Genomic DNA, 22,899 nt, shown 5'->3' on the forward strand with positions numbered 1-22,899 from the left:
ATGAGTTATTATGTATCTTGTATTATTCTTAGGAAGTCACAAGCTCATTAGATAATGATTGAAATGTCACTTTGATATTATTTATTTTTTTTATTTTTTTTGGAAATTTCACTCCGAGTTGGCTATGACATTCTTTTTGAAGTAAAAAAGATAATGAGTCGTGATCTTCCTAAGCACCAGGAGGGCAAAACACATTGCATATGTCAATGGCTACAATTCAATTTAAGTGTGATTTTTAGGGAGCCCAATTCTAAGCCTGTCGTCATATTCAATTGGACTTAATAAGTTATGGGCCAACTAAGTGTATCAACTACTCTACACCACATCAATTCTCCGATGTGAGATTTCTCTAATACAACTTACTCACATGTGCATCCTAACAGATTATTCTTGGACAATATGTAGAAAACATGAAGCCAAGGGTATTTTAGGAGTAAGAGAAACACGGCTTTCCTTTATATAATAAACAAATACATACATAAAATTTTATTTCTCTAAAGTTTACAACAAGATCTACATTTAAAAAAAAATCCTGATAGAATCCCAAAATTGAAGGGGAGAAATATAAAAGAAGAAAAACAACTAGCACAGCTCAATCCATTCCAAAGCACTTGATGATTTGGAGAGTCGTTTCTGGTTAATTCACACTAAAATGAAGGGGTCAATGAAGACCAAGAAAGCATCACAAAAATCACAAGACGAATAATAAGAAGCAATTGATGCACAATTGCATGAATAAAAGAGGTAAAGATGAAGTGAAGCCAATCCAACTTGTTCTTAAAAGGGTGACCCCCAAGCTCACAGAAGTTTCAGATCTTAATAAAGCTCCAAACCTCAATTTATGATTTGATCCATATAATGCTTGAACTCCCTCTATGTCATCAATGTTCAAATCCGCCCTCTTCTCTCTAGGCTTCAAACTTGGATACATCACAGCATCCTTGACTGAGCTATGAGCTAGCCCAAGCAAATGGCCGATTTCATGCACCGCAACTGATTCTAGATCGACCGCCACCTTGGATTGCTCGGAGCCGAAGTCCACTGCCCACCTCTCCGCCGCGTCGAGGTGTAGCCTCCCGCTCTCTGGCGAGAATGAATGGGCCAAAATCCCGAGCACCCCATCGAACGGCTGGCCATCTCCATGATCGCCGCTGTAAAACCCTATTTTGATGTCTGCGAAGCCATAATCATTCGCTTCCCTAAAACTCACTGGAATGACAGCTGCCCACCGTGCGAAGGCACGTTGAAACACATGACGGACATCGTTTGAGGTTAAATAGTCGATGAAATGATCGGGCGAGAAAGCGTAGGTGAGGACAATGGGCTTGTGACGGGTCCACCTAGGTTTTCCAGGAAAATGCACATAGCGTCTAGTCACATGCTTGCCGGGGGCGAAGTCAGAGACACCGCACCTGGGCTCGAGGATTTGATTCATTGTTTTGATATCGAGCTTGCCCGTGATTGAGAGGCCAAGTTTTGATTGGTAACTTACAGTGGCTAGTTCAAACTCCGAATTGAACCGGCCGTCAGAACTAGGGTTTTGGAGCGGGAGATAACCGAAGTAATGGAGATATCTCTTGATCTTCGCGATGCTGCATGTATTCAAGCCTCTATCGACATCCCGCTCGATATCTAGCCCTTTGAAGGTAATATCATTTCTCTCAACAGAGTTTAGCCATGAAGTGCTTGGAGCGAATGAGTGGGTCATTTCGATGGAGATGCATAGTGGGAGTGAGATGAGAAAGAGGAGGGAGGAATGAGAAGCGAATGTCAGGAACATGGTAGCTCTCGGTCATGAGGAGTCGGAGAAAATTCTGTGTTATAAAGAAAGAGTAGCACAAGGCTATGATTGGGTAATTCGAATTATGAAAACTGCAAAAAGTGGGATGATCATAAGTCATTGTAATTAGTTAGAAATGTTCCTCTGAGGAACACCATGTTTCTTCGACCTCGGAGCTCAATCATTACAACTTCTCTAGGTCGCGGGAGAGAAACTTCTTGTTGGGAATGTCTGATTCATCAGATGCCGGTTGACGAACGCTCACTCTGGCCTTTCTGATTTCGTTTTCACTTGAAGTTTAGAGAAGGCCCACTTTGAATTGCCAAGTCGGTACTGATCGTTAGGCGTCATGATTGCTTTTAGACGTAAGGATGACTCCAGCGGAAAAAACGCTCGTGAATGCTTCGATTTCAGAAGAGTCGTGAACTGCTAACTTATTTGCTTTCGCGTGGCACTTGTAAGAGACTCAAGCTTATGCACAAAGGTGATGGATGCACGCCACCAATCTCCTTCTCTTGTCTCCATATGACGGTCAGGTTCAAACTACAGATTTTCATGTGATGAATGTCTTCGGAATCCTAGGCATTTCATCTGAATTCGATAACATAGTTATCCAGAATTTTTTGGTTTGGTAGTAGTATACTTGTTTATTATCTTGTGGGGCAGTACGTGAAATCTTGATATTGTTGTCAATCTACAAGTGTTGACACCTAAATTTTGATTTTTAGAAAATCATTCATAAAAATGAGAGTTATTCATAATTCTTACAAAAAATAAATTTTCATGCATTGCATATTTAATTTTCGTCGTGTCGGATAGGTCCGGAGATGAGTCAATTGAGCATGATTCCAATGGACGACCGAGTTAAAATCGACCCGAAAGTCATTAGGGAGGGTGCGGAATTTTTTACTATGATTTTGGACTCAAAACAGCCCGTTTGAGATCTTAAAATTGCAAAAAGGCCTTAATTAATTACTCATTTTATTAGTTAAGGTCTAGGTGAGTCCGGAATCACAAAACGAGCCCATAAAACATTGAAAAATAGCCTATTTCTCCCTCCTCATTCATTTGGCCGAAAATTGTAAGAGTCTAAGTCCAATAGGACTCCTCAAGATCGGAATTTTCGATCTAACGATCGATATCTAATTGGAGTTTTTGATCTAACGGTTTAAATAAACCCTATAACTCAAAGCCCTAGTTTTCTCTATAAATACATCTCTATGCCTAGGGTTAAGGGGTTCCACACGTTAAAAATTCAGAATATTGAGAGAGAACACACGTGATAGAGAGGGGAGCACGAAGGGGATTTTTGGATTTAGAAAATTGAGATTCACGTTAGATTGAGGGAGACCAAGGAAAAGGCACACACGGCTGAGAAAAGGCAAGCGCAAGAAGAGGAGAACGAGGCGCGATCGAAGCTGCTGTCCATAGGCGTTTTTGCATCGAATTGGTCCGAGTTTTGTCTCGCGAACTAAGGTAATCTTCGTATACTTTCAGCCTTGATTCAAGCATGTTTTTTATCTTGTTTTTGCTGCTGTTTCACACTAAAAACCAACGCTGTTTCATGCTGTTTAATGCTAAATTCACCATGGTTTGATGTTTGATTTTTACTGCCATTAACGATACAAAATTGCTGCTGTTTTTGCCTCTGTTCAATGTTGCTGTTGCTTTATTCGCATGCTGTTTCGCTGCAATTTTCTTGTTGAAATCATTGTTGTTTTCACGTTGAAATCACCGTTGTTTTAGCACTTTTTTGGCTACTGTTTTAGGGAGGAATTCCTGCTGTTTAGGATGTTTTAGCATGCTATTAAGTACTGGAACTTGCTGCGGTTTAATGACGGAAGCTACAACTGTTAAATGTAAAAACTTGTTGCTATTCATGGTTAAAATCAGCCACTGTTTAGGGTTGAGGTTCGCTGCCGTTTAGCGTTCGATTTGGCCTTACCTCGTGTCGTTTGTTTGTTGATGATCATTTTTTTTGGCACTTGATTTTCTGATCATATGCGACCTTTTGCTTGATCCATCGATATGCTGAAGATTGCTTGTTTGATTTGTTTATTTGGTGAATCTGATCACTTAACTTTTTTTTCTGAAATTGAGAATATATTGAGCATGTTATCTTCGGTCGATATATATTTCTGGATTTTAATTATCTTGCGGTTCGATTTAAGGATCCGAACCACAATCTTTATCTTGAGCATTTCGTATAATCGATGATCCTTGGAAAATTCGAAAATTAGAGCATTTAGGGATAAGAACACCTTGGATTTTGAGGCAATCATATCTTGTAGAATATTAATATATTTTCGGAATATTCAAATAACTCAAGATTCAATCGATTTTTTTTTAGATATTGAACGCATCTTTAAAATTCGGGAAATTATTTGATATACTTTGAAAAATTTCAGAAGATAATCTTTCTAATTTTTAAAAGATGTCGATCCTTTTTGGATAGGAGCTTATCTCCTTGAAAATTTCAGAATCCCTTAAGGGTTTTAAAAATTCAATAAATATTTATACATCTTTAAACAAAACTGCCCATAACACATGCTCCCCAATTGTGCTTTGTCCCTCGGAAAACGTACATTAAAGGCAACACATGACTTCGATCTCGAAGTACGATCGTGCCCGTACGTGTGAATTAGATATCAAATCCTCGATCTCGGGAGCGGATCGCTAATTCCTAAATAGAATTTCAAGGTTTGCCCTATGTATATAGGGACGACGGTAATTCTATAATATATTCACTTGCTAACCCTAATCTCGGAGGATGTTGTGAATAAAAATCGGAATTTCGGATTTAAAGGTGTTTTATGGGCAATATTGTTTATTTTTGTTCAAATTTCATTGTTTTTATGGTTTAAATAAATTCTTAAAAAATCCCAAAAAAGATGTCACGTTTTCTTAAGCTAAATCACATTTCTCTTCACTTTTTGCATGAAAATAATGTCTAATAAAATTAGGGCTTTGAGAAATCAATTTCTTAAGTTAAATTAGATGTTACTTCACATTAGAGAAGTTTTTACCTTTATTTTTTCATGAATCCGAAAATACACAAAATATACCAAAAAATACCATCCACGTTGCATAGCATTATAGTTTAGTTTGCATTATTATATTTTCCTTGTCATGCATATTTGCCACGTCATTATGCCATGTCACGTATTTTTGCCATGTCATTACATCTCACATGTCATATAGGTAGGTTGCATTAGCATTGCATTTAATAAAAGAAAACCCCAAAAAAAAATTAATTCAAATCATCAAACTAAGGATTTTTCATGAAAATCGGGTACCGAAAGGGCATTAATTGAAAAGTTAATGTAACCAAGTCCCCGAATCCATTTAATCTCTGGTTCGTATGAAATAAAGTATTTTCTCCCTAATACTTTATTTAGGTTTCTAATCTACCTACCATAAAAGATTAGTGGCGGCTCCAATTTAAAATCTTGGCATGTAATTGAACATAAGTTGCGATTCGGTAGGACTTGGGAGAGTCTGAATTAGGTTAGTTAATCTAATTAACCTAATAATCCGTTAACCTGAAAAAACCAATTTTTAGGTCGTGACAACAAGTCAAGAGAAAATTATCCAAACAGTACTAAATCTATTGTACGGCAACCAATTTAGCCTTAAAACGTTTCAGTTGTGCCAATTTAGTCCTAAATATTTTGATATTCAATTTAGTCCCAAAACATTTTGTGATTTGCCAATTTAATTATAAACTTTTTTCATGATTTGTCAATATAGTTCTTCCGATTAATTATCCAAATAATAGGTTTATGACTAAATTGATAAATTGTCAAAAGATTTAAAACTAAATTAACACAATTGAAAGGTTTAGGACTAATAGCAAATCATCAAATGGTTTAGGATTAAATAGGCACAATTGAAAATTTTAGAACTAGATTGACCTCCGTACAACAGGTTTATGACTTTTTGGATAATTTTCTCTAGTATTAGATATGTATATGTGTGTGTCCCCTTTTTGAAACTCCGGTTTGCAAATTTGATATATCAAACTGTTAATTAGTAAATGCAAAACAAAACAAAAAATCGATTAAACAGCAGTTCATCTATTCTTGGAAAAGAAAATCCTTGACACTTAGAAATAGGCAAAAATAAATATAATAGTAATACTCCAATCAACATAACCAACAACTCCCAAAGCCAGTTGCGCTTGAAGTTCCAAAATTGTGGTCACTGTAGCAAATATGAATCAAAACGAGATTTCTTGTGCTTTGCCTCAAGGCTCAGCCCAATTCCTGTTGGGCTCCACCACAGATGATGGACCAAGTATTAGAAATTTACAAACCTTGTTATTTCCGAAGGTGCAAATTGGATAAACTATTCTCAAGAATTTGGCCAAACAAGATCGTCCGATGAAAAATGTTGTCATTATTCACGACGCATGTGATACACTACATATTTAGGTATTGACGTGGAACAGGTCGTGTCGCATCATGGAACAGTATATGCACGAATCCTGCTGGTGAAGATTCTTATGCATTAGGCTCATATGGATCGAATGCAGCTAATAATTTCTCTCTCGTGATCGGTGAACTCATTATGTCACCATGCAAAGTCGTGAGAATTGAGCTATCTGAATGAGGTTAGTTACGAAATTCGTAACTAAATAGACCAAATATTGATTTTTGATAGGAAAAGAATGGAGATAGTGCATAGAATGGAGGATATTCAGCCTCTATCATCCACTCATTCTCATGTACTTGACATAACAATAGAAAGTCCAATACGGATTCCTGTCGGTGTAGAGATGGCAATTTAGCTGACTTAAAGCTCCGTTTGTTTCAAAAGTGAATGATTTGAAAAATATTTTCCTAAAAAAGATTGCTTTATAAAAATAAATGAACGAAATTTTTTTCATTGTTCACAAAAATGATTAGACATAAACTGCTGTCGATAATTGAAGTATTTTTTTAATTAAATAATTGTTTTAAGTGACGAGCGATCATTTTTAAGAAAAATAAATAAAACTTTAATGAAAAATTGCATTGCCTCACGAAATATGTTTATGCACATAGTGAGAGGCAGGTGTGGATCGATCAATCTTCGCCCTTATCTAATCAGGCCATGGTGACTGACGTGAAACCACATGGTCCTTGGATAGGTTATCGCTCTAAGTCATCAATTTATGTGGACATGCTTCAGGCAAGGCTTGCCCATGATCTGTCCCGTCTTGCATGACAACTTCTATTAGCTATTGAAGCCTAATATTTCTATCTCATGACATCTTTTGACATATTACCATTTTTTTTTTCAAAGACATATTACCATTTAAGGGAGTGTGATAGAGACGGTTGACTCGAGAACCTTTTCAGAGCCGGCTTAGTAGGTTTGTTCACCCGGTAAGGAATGGTCCGGTTGAGAATTAATACAAAATTATTGTAGGGTCCACCCTTTCTAAAATTTATGGCTCATAACATTGTAAATCTCACAGTCATACAAAAATTAGTATGCTAGCAAAGATTGGTCCAATTCCCATTGCCTCGGAGAACCAGCCCAAACCAAGCCAATTCTAGAGTTTAACCGGCCCTAGATCAAAATTGACCCTATCTAAAAAGATTATGAGTTCTTACCCAAATGAAGATTTGCTTGAAAGATTAGGATATCAATATGGGAAGGAAACCTATCAAGTTACTTCAATTAAAGATAAAGTTAATAACTAGTGTAATTGTGGAAATTATATCTCGAATTTGAGCTTGAAAAGGAAACTTTTCTTATTTAAGTTGGTTTCCTAATATGAATATATTTCCTAATTGGAACAGGTTTCCTAAAAAGTGATTTTATATTTTAGATACAGCTCTTGTCTATATATAATAAGTGTCTTTTTTTTGGGAAAAATTACCAAAAAAGTTCTATAACATATTGCAATTGTGCCAATTCAATCTTAAATAGTTTTATTTGTCAATTGAATCCTAAATCTTTTATATTTGTCCCAATTTAGTCTGTTTGACCAACTTTGGCCAACTTGGGGTGGCGTGGACGCCGGTAGCACCGATGTGGCAATTTTTTAATTTTTTTAAATATTTCCTATATTTTTATTTATTTATTCCTTTTTTTGGTGATTGGCTAGAGGAAGAATGAGAAGAGGAGAAAAAATAATATGAAAGAAAAGAAAATAGGGGGAAAAAGTAAAATATTATTTGAAAATTTTAAAATACTATCAAATATTATCCACGTCAACGCCGGCCGACCAAAGTTGGTCGAATGAGCTGAATTGGCATAAATGCAAAAGGTTTAGGACTCAATTAGCAAAAAAATGGTAAATAACACAAACTATCCCTAAACTTTGGCCCTTTCAAAAAAAAAAAAATTTTTTATGTCAAAAGAAATATGCCTAGCAGATTAATACTCAAGAGTTACATCTTTTAATCCTAGAAAAGTTCAAATAACTACATAACAAAGCAAAATTCGAAAAGCAAATAACAAATCACAATCTTGCAACTAGAAGCACACATTCATTCCTTTAGAACAAATCCGCCACCGTAAAATTTCCCCGGCCGATCGCTAGGTTCAAAGATGAGCACACGCCGAGATCTCTTACTTCATTTGCAATCGCTTGTGGTGCCCATCTAGGTTCAACATCATCATTGTCGTCATGCAGAGACACTAACATCAATATGTTGAAAGAATACATATCAAATATCTATAAGGAACTCACAGATCTATATGCAAATCTAGTTTAAGAGAGTAAAATCCCAAAATCTTAATCTAGTCTAAATCATGAGAGGAGAGCGACCTGATCTTGGAGAGATTATGGAGTCACGTCACGAACATCATCCTCAGTAGCTGATGAATGGACGAATGGTCGAACTAATCTCCATGTTCACCTAAGATCAGCTGCTGGAAAAGGGAAACATAAATGAAGAGAGAGAGAGAGAGAGAGAGAGAGAGAGAGGTCTCTCTGTCACGCACTGTTTCATAAAAGGGGACCACCAAGCAACTCCTAAAAGAAAAACAAGAGCATCTCCGATAAACCAGTAGAAGTACCCATCAAGTCGAGCAATGATCCAATTGGAGAAGCAAGCTGCTCTTTGTCCTCCCATTTCCCTTGGGACCAAGAATAAGCTCCAAAGAACAAGGACTTATTGCAATCTCAGGTACAATGGCTAGTTGGATTGGAAAGCCTTTCAATCAAGCCAATCTCTTGATTCACATTCATGTGAAACCGTTGCAGCTGATCCTGCATACCAATCATCATCCGCCGCTTACAATAATGGTACTAAGCCAAGGTTTCTATGGATTCAGTCCTCATGCAACAGTTTCAAGGAAAAGGGAGGAAACCCTTGACAATTTGAAATTGAGTATCATTAAACAGCAAGAAATTGAAATACTTATGACTAGATCGGACGAGAGTTATATCTTTCAAGTCTGCTAAATCTCAAATAATTGCATAATAAAGTAAAAGCTAGAAAGCAAATAACAAAGTACAATTTTGCAGCTAGAAGTACATTTTCACCCCTCAAGAACAAATTTGCCAAGTAAAACTTCAAAAACCGATCACCAAATTCAATGATAAGCACACATCAAGATCTCTCATTTCATTTGCAACAACTTACGATGCGCGTCAAGTTTCAATGTCCTCATCAATAGTGTTGACAAACACAAATCAATTACTTCTAAGAAACTCTCAAATCTATATCTAGATCTCATTTGGGCTTTAATTTAACCTAAATTTGAATCGAGAGAGGAGAGCAGCCTAATTTCAGAGAGCTTGTGGAGCCACATCACTAATATCTTCTTTGGTGGCTATTTATTGGACGAATGAACGAACTAATCTTCAAATTCATCCAAAATTAATTGTAAAAATTTGTTCATGCACACAAAAGAAAAGCTTCAGAAAAGGAAAGAGGAAAATAGAGGGAGGGAGGCGGGGTCTCTCTCTCCCTCAGGAACGGCTCCGTAGAAAGAAGACTCAGGCGAAGGCTTCGAGGAAAGAAAAAGGGAGGGAACCCCTTTTACAATTTGAAATTTAGGACGAAGAAATAGCAAGAAATTAAAATTCTTGCGACCAGATGGAACGACAATAAGATCAACCATCACAGATCTATATAATCTCTGGTTTATGTCATGTCATGATCAGATCGGAGAAAAACTCGCAGAGTCCCATGACCCAGGTCCCAAGATCCACAGTGAGATAAAACTCGAGAGCTATGGAAGTAGTATCTGCAACCTGCAGAGGGAAAGGGGCCCATGTTGACTCAGCGATCCTTATCTTCACAGAAGCACATGCAAGCGTATCGCTATTGATCCTCACTTTTGTTTTCCTTCTTTTGGTTCTTCGCTTTAATGCTAGTTGGCACTGCACTCAGTCTCAGCGTACAGGAAATCTGGTGCACAAGTCGAAGGACTTGATTCTTATCGCTCGTTCCAAAACAAGTTAGGGTTTCGTCCATTTCCGACACCTGATTTTGAGTGGCTTTTGAGTCGTACTGAGCCAATGGCGGCTCTTCATGTGTTTTGCATATATATCTTCTTTAACCTTACCTTTGGAGTAATTGATGTCGGCATTATTAATTCTTTTGCACTCTGAATTTATATATAGAGTTGTTTATGAATGATGAAGCCGAGTCAAATGGGATTCTAACATGTGGGAGTAATGTCATGCTTCGATCACTCGTTCGAGTTCCACCTTGGATCTTTCATCAAGTCATAAAATCATGGGAGAACGTCAAGGAAGTTTATGAAGAGATGCCGCTTTTTTAAAAGAAAATTCAAAATGGACATTATCTCAAACAATGACATGAGGTGGCCAATTTGGTCTAAAAAAAAAAAAAGCCCTGAGCTCACAATCGGCCAAGTCTTCGTCGACTAGTTTGCACGTGTCACTCACGTGCTTATTTTGGCAGATTTCTAGTTTGACCCAATTTGAGGAAGCTCCAATTCATCCAATCTACTGAAGATGAAGTGAATAAACGTATGAAAACTTAAGGGGAGTATTCTTTTTTGCACTTGCAGACCAACATGAGTAGAGCACATGCAGGGCCAAAAACAAGAAATCGAGGACCTCAACAGGCAACGAGTTCAACTTGAGACAACCTGAGTTTGCAGGCAAGTGAGACTAACGACGTTGTTGAACTAAAACCGAACAAAGCGAATCAAAGTGCAATGACGAAAACGGATCAGTCGTGTACAGCTGACCTTGTAGAAACCAATACAACCAAGACCAATTGAAACGATCAAAAACACTGTCGCTTTCAGAACCAAGCAAAAAGTAATCAAGAAATGGATTTGAATGCAGGAATTTGAGGAAATGGAAGAGAGAACCGAAGAGAAGAGTGAACGTGGGGAAAGTTGTAGGAGAATCGAGGCCAGTATAAGGAGAAATCTATGAGGAGCCCCCACATGTGATTAACTATAGCCAAAAGCAAAAGTCATACGTGTATGCAAAGTTTGTAGGTTATGCTTATCTCTACAAGCCATACGTAGACCAAGAAACTCAAAATTTTGACCAAGAAACCCACCCAAATGACAATCAAATAGAAAAAAGAAAAGTGGGTATCGAAGATTATTATATTCTAAACTAATTAGTTTTTTTTTTTTTTGCCCTTCTTTTGACATGCATTTTTCAAATCTTTGAAGCGTGCCAATCATTTAATGTTACGGAGTTGACTGTCGTGATGATTGGAGGTGTTGATCCCGACGATGAGGGAGTACTCAATAAGAGTTTCCATGTAATAATGCAAGTAATCGTCCTTTTATTTTATTTTTAATGTTTTTACTTTTCTCTCTCCTTGAAATCGAAGGACTCTTGCCACATGATTGCCAAGAATTTAGGTTTTAATGACTCCAATGCCTAACGGTCCCCCCCCCCTCAACAAAAAAAAATCTAGAAAGACAACAAAAGAAACAAAAGGGGTGTTGCAAAGTAAATGCTGCCATGCCACCTATCAAATGTACTTTTTTTTTCAGAAAAATTCGATTTTCGTGATAAATCGATTGTATACAACATGAGAGTAATCAGCACATGAAAAATATTAAAATAATTAAATACTAAATGAATCCGTTGATTTTATATGATATCATAATAGGAGGTCTTATAATTCGCATCTTTTCAAATTCTTTATTTATCTTCGCTTTATAATTTCCACTTTTAGTATTAAGTCAAAGTTCAATCTAGACTTAGGAGGGAGTGTAAGAATATTTAAATAAATTAATTACGATTTTATTTAATAGTTTCAATTTTTAGAACAAATAAAAGTGAGCTGTCGAGATCTCATTATTAACTAAATAGAAAAGGAAAGTAAAGGAAAAGAAATGGTCCCCTCTGTCGTCTTTTTTCTAGTCTTTTCTTCTCACTTTCTGTTTCGTTAAAAGAAGCAATGCAGTCTTCTGCCATAAAAGGAAACAAATGAAGTCTGCCTACTACATAGGGTGCAGGACGATTACGGAAGCAAAATTTATGCGAGTACACGTGTCGACTACCCACCTCCTCCCTCCTTTCAAATCGGGTCAGATCCGTTTTGGAATTTGCATCGACTGGCTTTTGAGGCTTAGGCCCGTTTGTTAATTTGGCAGGGACTTTGAGAAAATGCAATACCTTGTAAAGGCCTTTTTCAAATGCGATGTTTGGAAAGATATTTTAAAAATACATTTAAAAAGAACTTTGTGAAAATGTTGTTTGTGAAATTGAACTTTGTAAAATATTTTTTTTTGAAAAAAGCGGTAGCCACCGTGGCGGCGCGACGTGGCGGGCGACCGGGGCGCACAAGCAAGGTGAAAAATTAAAATAATAAAAATTATTAGTCTTCCCAAGTCCTGAGGTCTTTGGGTAGTGTTGCTCTTCCCAAGTGAGTCAAAAATGAACCAAACACCATTTGATTTGAGGACTTTGGCCCTGTCTTTTGACCCTTAGTATACCATTCTCTCGAGCTATACGAGTTCTAATCCAATAGTCATGGCCATAAAAGAATCGTTGATTAAGCTTATTTTAAATGAAATTAGTTCTTAACCAACAAGATTTACATGATTTGTAATTCTTCGAGTTCCTCCATGTTTCAAAATAAAGGTTCTCACATAACTCCACCGTAATCGACCTTTTGTTTATATCTCAATGACAGTAGTAGACTCCCTCGCATGCGCAAAAAGGATAGGGAGGGAGGGGATTACTGAGCCTCCGCTTGCGTGCAACATTTTGTATTGCTATCGGATTCATGGGCAGGCAAGAGATGACATGACAAATTATCTTATGCACTATAAAAATAGGAAGCCGCTTACATGACAGTCTAACAATACCGTCATTATTTCTAACCCTACAATTTTTCAATTAATGAGTACTTTATACAAAACATGTTATGATGGTGTGTGGATCTTCGGTCAGAAATAACCGAGAGTACTATTAAACTGTCAGGAAAATATTTTCCATAAAAATAAGTGAGAGGAGATACATTTTAACATTTTAGAAGGCTATTGTCGGAGGTGATTCCGTTCTCGATAAAGGAAGACTTGTGATCCGGATCGCCTAATATTGAGATTTCCGTGACATGCATGATATTACTCAAATTAGGCCATCCATTTGGGATTCAAAATTTTTCAAACCCCAAAAAAATTCCTGCCCAAATTTTTTTCCTCCCTTTCAACACATGATGTGGTTTAAATCAAACCTTCCATTTTTATTTGGACGGCCCGATTTGAGTAATATCACGAAAATCTCAATGTTAGGTGATCCAAATCCACTTATCAATACCCTCAAGAATAAATGTAGAATGAATGTTTAAAAGCTCACTTGGGTTAGCGGGGGCATAGATAGGGAAAAAAAAAAAGTAGTTTGGTGGGTTGTGGTTGCCACAACCGATGCAAGCAGTGCTAAGATGGTGAGGAAGTTACCGGCAAGAGCTATGGCGACGGCCAACTGTAAAAAAGAGAGGAGGGCCAATAGTCATAACTAGTGTTAGAAATTTTTTGAGTGTCTATCCGAAGATAGCGTTATATATGGATTAAATTACAAATGCAACCACCAATAACAAACAAATTTGCGCCAAATGTCCGAATTTCTTGGTTATTACATTTTCAACCATTTGTTTTCCTAGATTTGTAGACATTGGATCATTCACTCATTTTCTCACAACTTCGATTCTTGATATAAGGATTTTCGGCTCAACCTTTGTGAATTTTCATTTGGAAAAATGATACAGATGATTCGTGAACTTTTGTTCAATGTGTAATGTTCGTGAACTTTGAATTTGTCCAATGTGATTATTGAATTTTGGTTTAATGTTCAATGTAACCCACGAACTTTTAAATAGTTTCATATACTCTAAGGATTATATTGAACATTTGCTAAAAATACAAGGACCACATTAAACAAATTAAACGTCTTGAGAAGACATTACACATTGAGCGAAAATTTAAGAACTACTTGTGCTATTATCCCTTCCATTTTTTGTGTTACCTAACAAAAGCATTAATGTGGTAAGTCAACCAACAGGAGAAGATTACGTATTCAAATTACTTTACTATAGCTTGCAATAATAATCGGGACGTGTCAAGCATCATCTGATATATGTCGATGGGTGTTTTGCGTGGGTACATGTGAATTCGAGTAGAAATATTTTCAAGAATAATGAAATCAATTTCTAAATAAACTACTAAACATTATGATGGGTTAACCTCTCTAATCATTCAAAATGATCCCACTCACCCAACTCTCTCTCTCTCTCTCTCTCTCTCTCTCTCTCTCTCTCTCGCACCTAGAGTCACATCCCTAAGGGAGAGACTCTCCCTCCCTCCCGGTCTCTCTCTCTTCTTGTCTCAATCTCTTCATATTGAAGACTTTTTCGTTGATTTTGTGGACGACGCAACCAACATCCTTCACGAAAGTAGAGAGTTTTGTCCTATGAGCTCTGAAAATCAAAGCATAAGCGCCTTGGAAGAATATGCTTTCTCTAGGTCCGCTCGCTGACACTAGCTCCGAGTGCTTACTCCAATTAGTTGAATACTCCGCAAGTCTCGGAAACTCTTCTTTTCCAATCTGGAGTTATATCCAGATTCGAGTGCTCTTCTATTTCAATCTATATAGTTTTGGGATTTACAAGGCATTCTATGTGCTCTTTCAATCTGTTGCTGTTATTGTTTTCTCTATTTGGTGATGTACGAGGATATCGAACTTAGACGCACACCGCCTTTTGACAAAGCCATAGCTACTGGAGAGAAAAATCTCATCGTATGCTCATCATTGATGATGATGTAAGATTCACCGATCGATCACTAGTTGTTCTTTGATGCTATGAAAGATCCGTCTTTGTGAGATGAGAGAGTTTTTGTAGGCTGTACTAAGTTGATTAATTTGTTCATACTTCTTTCATGTGAAATGAAAATTTTCTTTTCAACCCCCCCTCCCCAACAAAAAAAACTCTGTTCATCAACCAAAAGTAAAAACCTCACTAATCCAAATAAGCATATCAAGCATGTCATAACTTTCGTATGGTATTTCGATAATTAGTCTTAAGTAGTTTTTTCAATTAGATCATGACAGCGACGTCACTTTTTTGAAAGGATTTAAGTCCAATATGGACACTACAATTGATGGGGAAAAGAAGAAGAAGCAAAAATGACATGTTTTGGCCCTTTTGTTCCCTAAGTTCATTTAAATATAAAACCCTAAATAATAAAATTAAAATAAGGAAAATATAGCTTGGATAAAATAGGATAGGATAATTTTATCATATCCTTTGTTTAGCTCTCGCCTAGAACAAGATAAAGTGGGACATAAAGGGGATACAACCTGGATAAAATTATCATATGGGGAAGATGGGATAAAGGTGGAAAGGATTTCTTATGTTCATTGTATAAAAGCTATTTTTTCTTGAATAACAAACTTCTTAAATAAAATTAAAATAATAAATAAATATGAATAATAAAAATAATAAATAATTTCTTTTGTTTATTCCTATATGTATCGATAAATTTTAGTTTCTTTCTACTTTACAATAAATGTTTGATGCATACACACACTTATCATATCTATATCATTACATATTTTGTGTATAGTAGTATAGCTTATTATTTAATAATTTTTTATTAAGAAATGATGAAACGGAATAAAAGTAATGAAAAAGAGAGATATAAAAATAAAAAAGTAAGTAAATAAAAATTAAGTACAAGAACCCATATTTTAAGTGAATAAATTCGAATTTGAAAATGATTTTTCTAATTATCGAAGAATGTGGGCAATGAAATTTCTTAAAAAAAAAAAAACTAGAAACATCCATCTCATTCTCTTATGTATCTCTAGTTCATAATGAAATTTCACCACTCCTTTGCAGTATTTTAGTGCATATCAAAACTCTAAGAAATCAGCAAGAGAGTCGAAACTTATTCTCCTTCATAGGTTTTTGGTTCACGTCAAAAGTCCGTGAAAGCAGAAAGAGAATCAAAGTTCATTCTCCTCCTTAACTTTGTGGTTCATGCTAAAATTTAACAAAAATAGTGAGAGAAGTAAAATCTTTCGTAGTTGCAAATGTGAATAATCATATTTTCTCTCTATTAGAGTTGGCAGTGAATTATGAGATATTATTATAATCTCTGTTTGTACATTTTCAGATTTATTTACATCGATATGTGTAAGTATCAAATAATGAACATGATATGATATGAACATATCCGGCCTTGTTCTTGTGATTCGCCAAACAATGGATAAGATCTGGTAAAATCAATGGATATATGAAAATCATTGGATTTCATATCATATCCCATCTAATCCTATCTTGGTTAGAAATTTAAACGATCAAACATAACCTAAATTCTAGGGGGTGCTCTTATGGGAAGATTGAGTGGTGGAGAGGTTCGAGCCTATGAGATAACAAAGTGAAGACTAGTCGAATCAGCTTCGATGAAGTGGAGATGATGACAAGTCTAACAAAGCAACACAAGCGATTGCACTTGATTTGGACGAACCGCAAAGAAATTGTCGGGTCCAAGTAGAGGTGGCAAAATGGGTCTAGAACCCATATTCAACCCATATTTGATGATGGTGGGTCAAAAATGGGTTAGCTTATGTGCTTTAGTGGGTCATAAATGGGTTACTTAAAAATCTAATAGGTTCTAAATGGGTTTTAAATGAGTCATAAATAGGTTGGGCATAAATGAGTTAGGTAAGATAACTAGAGAGTCATAAATATTTTTTATGAATATTTAAAAAAAATATATGATTTTTAATATTTTATTACTTTGTTATAACATTAATTTTTTCTTTTCTTTTCTTTTTTCCTTTCTTTTCTTTCTATTTTCCTTTTTCTCCTGCCTTGGCCGCCACTAGTCGACGACGGCCACAAGCTAGCCTAGGGCAAGCTCGGCTTGCTAAGATTTGGCGAGCCTCGAGATGGACCGAGCTTTGGAGAGCCTTGAGGCTCGGCCGATCGAGGCGAGCCCGAGCTCTCCCTAGGCAAACGAGCCTAGGTGAGCTCGGGGCTCGTCGAGATCCGGCCTCGAGTTCGCTAGTCGGGATAGGGGGAGCCTAGTTTGATTAAATATCATTTTTAGCAATATCATTTTTTTTTATCAAATTATAAAAAAAAAAACAAGCATTGTATGATTTGGTTAAATATAGAATGTTTAAGAAATACGGGTCGGGTATGGGTCGGGTTGGGTATGGGTCATTGAATTTGTATTGAATGAATATGGGTCAAAACGGGTTAAATGAGTCAAAATGGGTCGGACCATATTCGACCCGACCCAAACTCAATCCGACCCACCCATTTGACACCTCTAGGTCCAAGACATGAATTGCAATGGTCCTCGTAAAAAATATTTGCCGGGTTCACTGTAGCTTTCAAAAAAACCCTCCACCGAATCGGCTCAATTTTTTTTTTTAAAACTCGTGATTGTCGTGTATATTCTATTGGTTAATTATACATAAAAATATAGGTTTAATATCCAAAAAAACCCTAACTTTAGCATATGTTCCAATTATATATAAAAAAATTGCCTTATAAAAAATTCTCAACTTTTATTTTTATCCCAATTTACCACCGTTAGCCTTCCATATATAATCACCATTAGTTAATCATACATGGTATTTTCACGTCGTTAATAAATTACATCTTAGCATAGTTGACATGAAAAAACCCTCCAACTTCTCTTCTATTGTCCGCTTCCGATACATATTATCGGAAGATACAAAGCCACTCGGATGGCGTATTTCGAATTCAATAGCATAAAGAACAACCGGACGTAGAGATGTAATTATTCGGACGAACGATTTCACATCTCATTGTCTCTGAAACCTGTTATTTTCTAATTTCGAAGATTCATTAGTAAGTTCGGCGAGGAAATTCGAGCCACATAGGATTAACGAATAGTGATTGTGATTATGGACGGAAGGGCGACGATGGTAGAATTGGGACAAAAATAAAAGTTGGGAGTTTTTTTATGGAAAAAAAAAATTGGATATAATTAGGACAGATGTTAAAGTTGGAGGTTTTTTGGGTATTAGGCCGGTAGAATTAGGACAAAAGTAAAAGTTATGCTTTTTTATAAGACAAATTTTTTTTTATTTTTTATTTAATTGAGACGGATGCTAAAATTGAACATTTTTTTGAGTATTAAGCCCCAAAATATATAATCAATTTTTTTTAATATGTCCTCTCTTATTGGTTTTGCTGATTGGATTTTTGGGCAAGATGGGTTTTTTTTTTTTTTTTGCCACACAAATTACGGATTACAAATGAAAAAAATAGTTATGGTATTAAAGTCAGGATCATAGAAAAATTATAGCAGCTGTGTTGTCAAAATCCCTCTCTGATCTATCATTATCTCTCTCTCTCTCTCTCTCTCTCTCTCTCTCTCTTCTGGATCCATCTCTTCTCGGAGCTGAACAGTCGCTCATGAGAAGACTCCCAATCAAATGCTCAACCAACCAACCAAATACTCAGTCTGTTTCCAGAAAAAGGACAAAAGAAAACACAAGACTCGGCCAGTCCCCACCCTGACTTGTCAGGTTCCCCCCCGTCCTCTCTCTCTCTCTCTCTCTCAATCACTTTCCCAAGCAACTTGGATGGGAGCGAAGGGGAACATCGACTCCTTTGTCTTTTGGAAATATTTTAAAATAACGACATGAGATGAGATGCTATTATTTCCTAAAATAAAAATTTAAAGTAGATCTTATTATAAATACGAGTTTGAAATGTCCTTTTTTTTTTTTTAATAAAGACATCAAATGAATATTTTCACAAAAAAGACATGAAGTGATTAAATAATCTTAAAGAATGACTTGATTTCACCGACAGAATCGCATTTTCGTTTTCTCTCCACTGGCCATCGACGAGGCCGCCCTCATTGGCATCGGGAGAGGGTCACCTTGCTAGTGTCGGGCGAGGGTGAGGTTGTCCTCGCAGGATCTGACGAGAGCCGCCCTCGCCCGACACGAGTGAGGGCTACTGGCGACCTCCCCCGACCCTCGACCAGGCTAGGTGATGGCCTAGGGAAGAGGGAAAAATAAAAATAAAAAAAAGGGAAAAAAAGGAAAGGGAAAGAAAAAAAAATTAAAAAAAAAATCAAAACGTTAAAAACATATATAATTAGAATTTTTTTTCCACTACAATATTCTGGCAACGTGCTCGCGAGTGGGCCAAAATTCAGGTTCTTCCACCACAAGTTTTTATTTGAAGTTTTTCTCATTTTTGCTTTTAATGGCTCTGTCCTCACTTAAAGTAGACATGTCCCTCTTCGGGTGGCACTTCATTTGTGCACGGTGTCTCCTCCTCCAATTATTGCTCCTCCCCTCTTTCCCCAAATTAGGAGACACACACCCACTTGCAGTAGAGAGAGAAAGAGAAGGAGAAAGAGAAAGAGAAAGCCTTTGAGGACAGTTGCGACTGACTGTACTTGAAGCAAAGGAGGTTCCCAAGGAGCAAGCATGGAAAATGGCGGGAGCTACCCCGATTACCACACGTACTCGCCCAACCCCCAAGCGCAGAACGGTCACTTCCCCGCCCACCTCCCCCACTGGGACACCGCTGACCTTAGCTCCGTCGGTCGCCACCCTCAGCCCGTGCTCCGCCCTCTCTACGCCGGGGGCGGAGGAGGAGGAGGAGAGCTAGGCGCGCCGCCCGTGCGGGCCGACCAGCACCTCACGTGCCTGCAGCTGGGCAAGAGGCGCTACTTCGAAAGCGATGGAGCAGGGGGCGACAGGAGGTGCAAGACCCACCACGGGGGAGCGACGGCGGTGCCTAGGTGCCAAGTGGAGGGGTGCCATGTGGCGCTGGGAGACGCCAAGGAGTACCATAGGCGGCACAAGGTGTGCGAGTCGCACTCCAAAGCTCCCGCGGTGGTGGTGCTCGGCCTGGAGCAGCGCTTCTGCCAACAGTGCAGTCGGTACAAACCAAACGCCACTCTCTCTCTCTCTCTCTCCCCTCTGCAGGCGGGTGTGCTTTTCGACATTTAACTTTGATCGGGGCATTCGGTGAATGCATCTGAACATACGATTGTTCTGAATTCTAAATAGTTGATGGTCTAAAATGCAAAATCAATATAAAGATAGAGGTTAGCCAAGGGGGGGTGATTGACTTGACGGTGGGTGGATGGTGTGGGACAGGTTCCACCAGGTGTCGGAGTTTGACGATGCCAAGAGGAGTTGCCGGAGGAGATTGGCCGGGCACAACGAGCGCCGGAGAAAGAGCTCTCACGATTCTCTTCCCACCAACACATCTCAGGGTATAACTTTCCTGAATCTCATACTTCTCCATCTCTCTTTCTTGATCTTCCCTCTCTCTCTCTCTCTCTTTGCTCGCCCTTACTCGTTTTGTTGATTTCTTTACGGAAAACAAGCTATTCTACGGTAAAAAGGACACCAGATTTATATTGTTCGGTCATCGTGACTTATGTTCCTAGAAAGCATCTTCCGAACGAAGACACTTCTTCTATATAGATAAAAGTTAGATCCAAAACATGAAAATTTACATGAACTAAGTAAACATTCAAATTGAAAAGCAACTCACAATTAGTAAAGTAACCTTTTCGGACTTAAACTCAACTCATATTCTCAACAGTTATTTCCATCTAAAATGTCATTGCATTGGCAGACAGATTTTGGCTTGGCTAACATGAATGAATGTGCTTTAGACTGTCATGGTTTTTTGCTGATCCACAATGTGAGAGGATTCAGTATGAAAGTAACTTCACTTGCTCGGCTTCTATTCTTCTCAATTCCAACCCTTGTTTTTTGCTCTCTATTTTGCCTTTACATCTGTGATTTATGCTACATCTACTTTCCGTTTCGGCTCATGCGCGAGGTTGACTCCGGAATTCAATCCAATCTCTTACCCTTTTGCAATGAATGGAATTCCAAGAGAACCCAGCTGTCAGAGCGCGATCCAAAGTATTCGTTTGCCTAGGGACCCAAGCCAATCCCCAGCGTTCCCGGATCTGCAAAAGCGCCTTCAGATCAGAGACATAGCTCCTAATATACCAACTCTTTTCGTCGTCCAGATTTCTTGATTCACATCATTGATGGACCTTGTTGTTCCTGGCCTTCTAATATCCATATGGATGAGCACATATAGAAGTGCACTCAATGCCTGATGTAACGCCAAATGCCCTTAGGAAATGTACTGATTTGCGAGGTAGCAAGAGGGTATTAGTCTATGTATGGGTTTTCTTATCTCCATAATCAAGCAAGTTAAATATTGCTATTTGCAGAGGAAGAATACAGGATATAAGAATGTCATTCTGATGTAAAGGGAAGGTTTGATCTCCTCTGCCTTGTCATGTGAAAAGTCTTGCTCACTTGAATTACTGATTACGGTAAATTGTTTAGTGGAAAGCCTAGTGAATTTATTGAGTTGGAACTACTCGGCAAGTCAGATACCGCCGACAATTTTGATCGTATGTTGTGGTGTTGTAGTCAATCTAGTGAGACTCGCCTTTTCTTTCGTAGTCATCTCAAGTTTGTTATTAAAACAAAACGAGAATAGTAAAAGGAGGCTTTTTCGATTGATCACCTGCTTCCATTTTTGCATCTGAGAGTTTGACTTGATCGTGTTGAGCGGCACCTGGTGTTAGTGGCACCGCTATGTCGAGATTAGACTGGTCATGATATTAAATTGGTGATTTGTTCTTGCATTAAACAAAATTTGGACTGGTCGTGATGCTCAAAATCTAGATTGGTTGTTAAGTGGGGTAATCGGATCTTGCATTGCATAACCCTGTTCTTATGCTCTTTTAACTCCTCGGATTGCTTTCGTTCTAACCAGAGTTGATTGACTGAGATTAGGTAGTGTACTGCTTTATCACGGATTCTGAACACTCGAGGACAGCGAGTTCACATCTTTGTTACTGCTTTCAAAACAGGATGTGCTCTCTCTCTTCTGTCATCGAGAACGGATCCGTGGGTCTCTCCATCCGAGCTCTCCTCAAGATCCAGTGCTGCGCTGCGCGAGCTCATTGCTGAACACCGGGCAACCATCTTGGCGAGGCAGCTCATCTTGGATCGGGACTGGCACTTGTACTATGCTGGAGGGGACCTCGGTGAGGCTCAAAATGGCGGCTCCGCTTCATTTTTCCCCAGCGGGCACCAAATGTTGCCTGAACCACGCTGCTGGGACAGGTTCCAGGAGGAACCAGGCACGCAGGTCACTCTAGATCTCATGCAAGCGCCGAGCTCCGCGTTCGGTTTGCTGTCCATGAGGGAAAAGGCTAAGGATGAGGAAGAGTGTTCAGATATATGGAACTCTTTTGAGAGTACCCATGTCGTTTAAATTCGACTCCCCCCTCATGTCCGTTTCCCTTCGCTGCAAGGCAGAGGATGTACCAAACTAAGAATGACCTCTGTCTAAACTGTATAGAATTTTGTATTTCCTACTTTATTTTGTGTCGTGTTCCATGGAATTGATGCTTTCTAACTCAATCCACCTATTATAGTGTTTTTAGAGCCAATGAAGTTATATTTCTATGAGGTATATTGCACAGCAATACCTGTCGAGCTATGTGCTGGGGGTGTTTCATCTCAGGGAATGAATTTTTTTTTTTTTCCAGTTCATTCCGTGAGGTGGACATTGATGCATTTTCTATCTATATTCAACTTCGCTCAACTTCCAACCGCGGTTGGAATAACTTCTCAGAGCAGCTTTGAGCCAACTCCTAATAATCCCTCTTAAAGA

At 38.0% G+C, this 22,899-nt stretch overlaps 2 protein-coding genes across 2 annotated transcripts; one reads left to right on the plus strand and one right to left on the minus strand.

Moving 5' to 3' along the window:
* Nucleotides 1-459: 459 nt before the first annotated feature.
* On the minus strand, nt 460-1,906 carry LOC115732145 (metalloendoproteinase 4-MMP). Its single transcript, XM_030662808.2, has one exon. It carries the CDS (start codon nt 1,778-1,780, stop codon nt 692-694), a length of 1,089 nt encoding a protein of 362 aa, XP_030518668.2. The 5' UTR covers nt 1,781-1,906; the 3' UTR covers nt 460-691.
* A 17,549-nt stretch (nt 1,907-19,455) lies between these two features.
* On the plus strand, nt 19,456-22,497 carry LOC115744449 (squamosa promoter-binding-like protein 7). Its single transcript, XM_030679634.2, has 3 exons — nt 19,456-20,116; nt 20,337-20,455; nt 22,091-22,497. The coding sequence occupies exons 1-3, from the start codon at nt 19,659-19,661 to the stop codon at nt 22,495-22,497; spliced, it is 984 nt and encodes a 327-aa protein (XP_030535494.2). The 5' UTR covers nt 19,456-19,658.
* The last annotated feature ends 402 nt before the right edge of the window (nt 22,498-22,899 follow it).

The sequence above is a fragment of the Rhodamnia argentea genome, chromosome 9, assembly GCF_020921035.1.
Source record: "Rhodamnia argentea isolate NSW1041297 chromosome 9, ASM2092103v1, whole genome shotgun sequence".
Classification (NCBI taxonomy): Eukaryota; Viridiplantae; Streptophyta; class Magnoliopsida; order Myrtales; family Myrtaceae; genus Rhodamnia; species Rhodamnia argentea.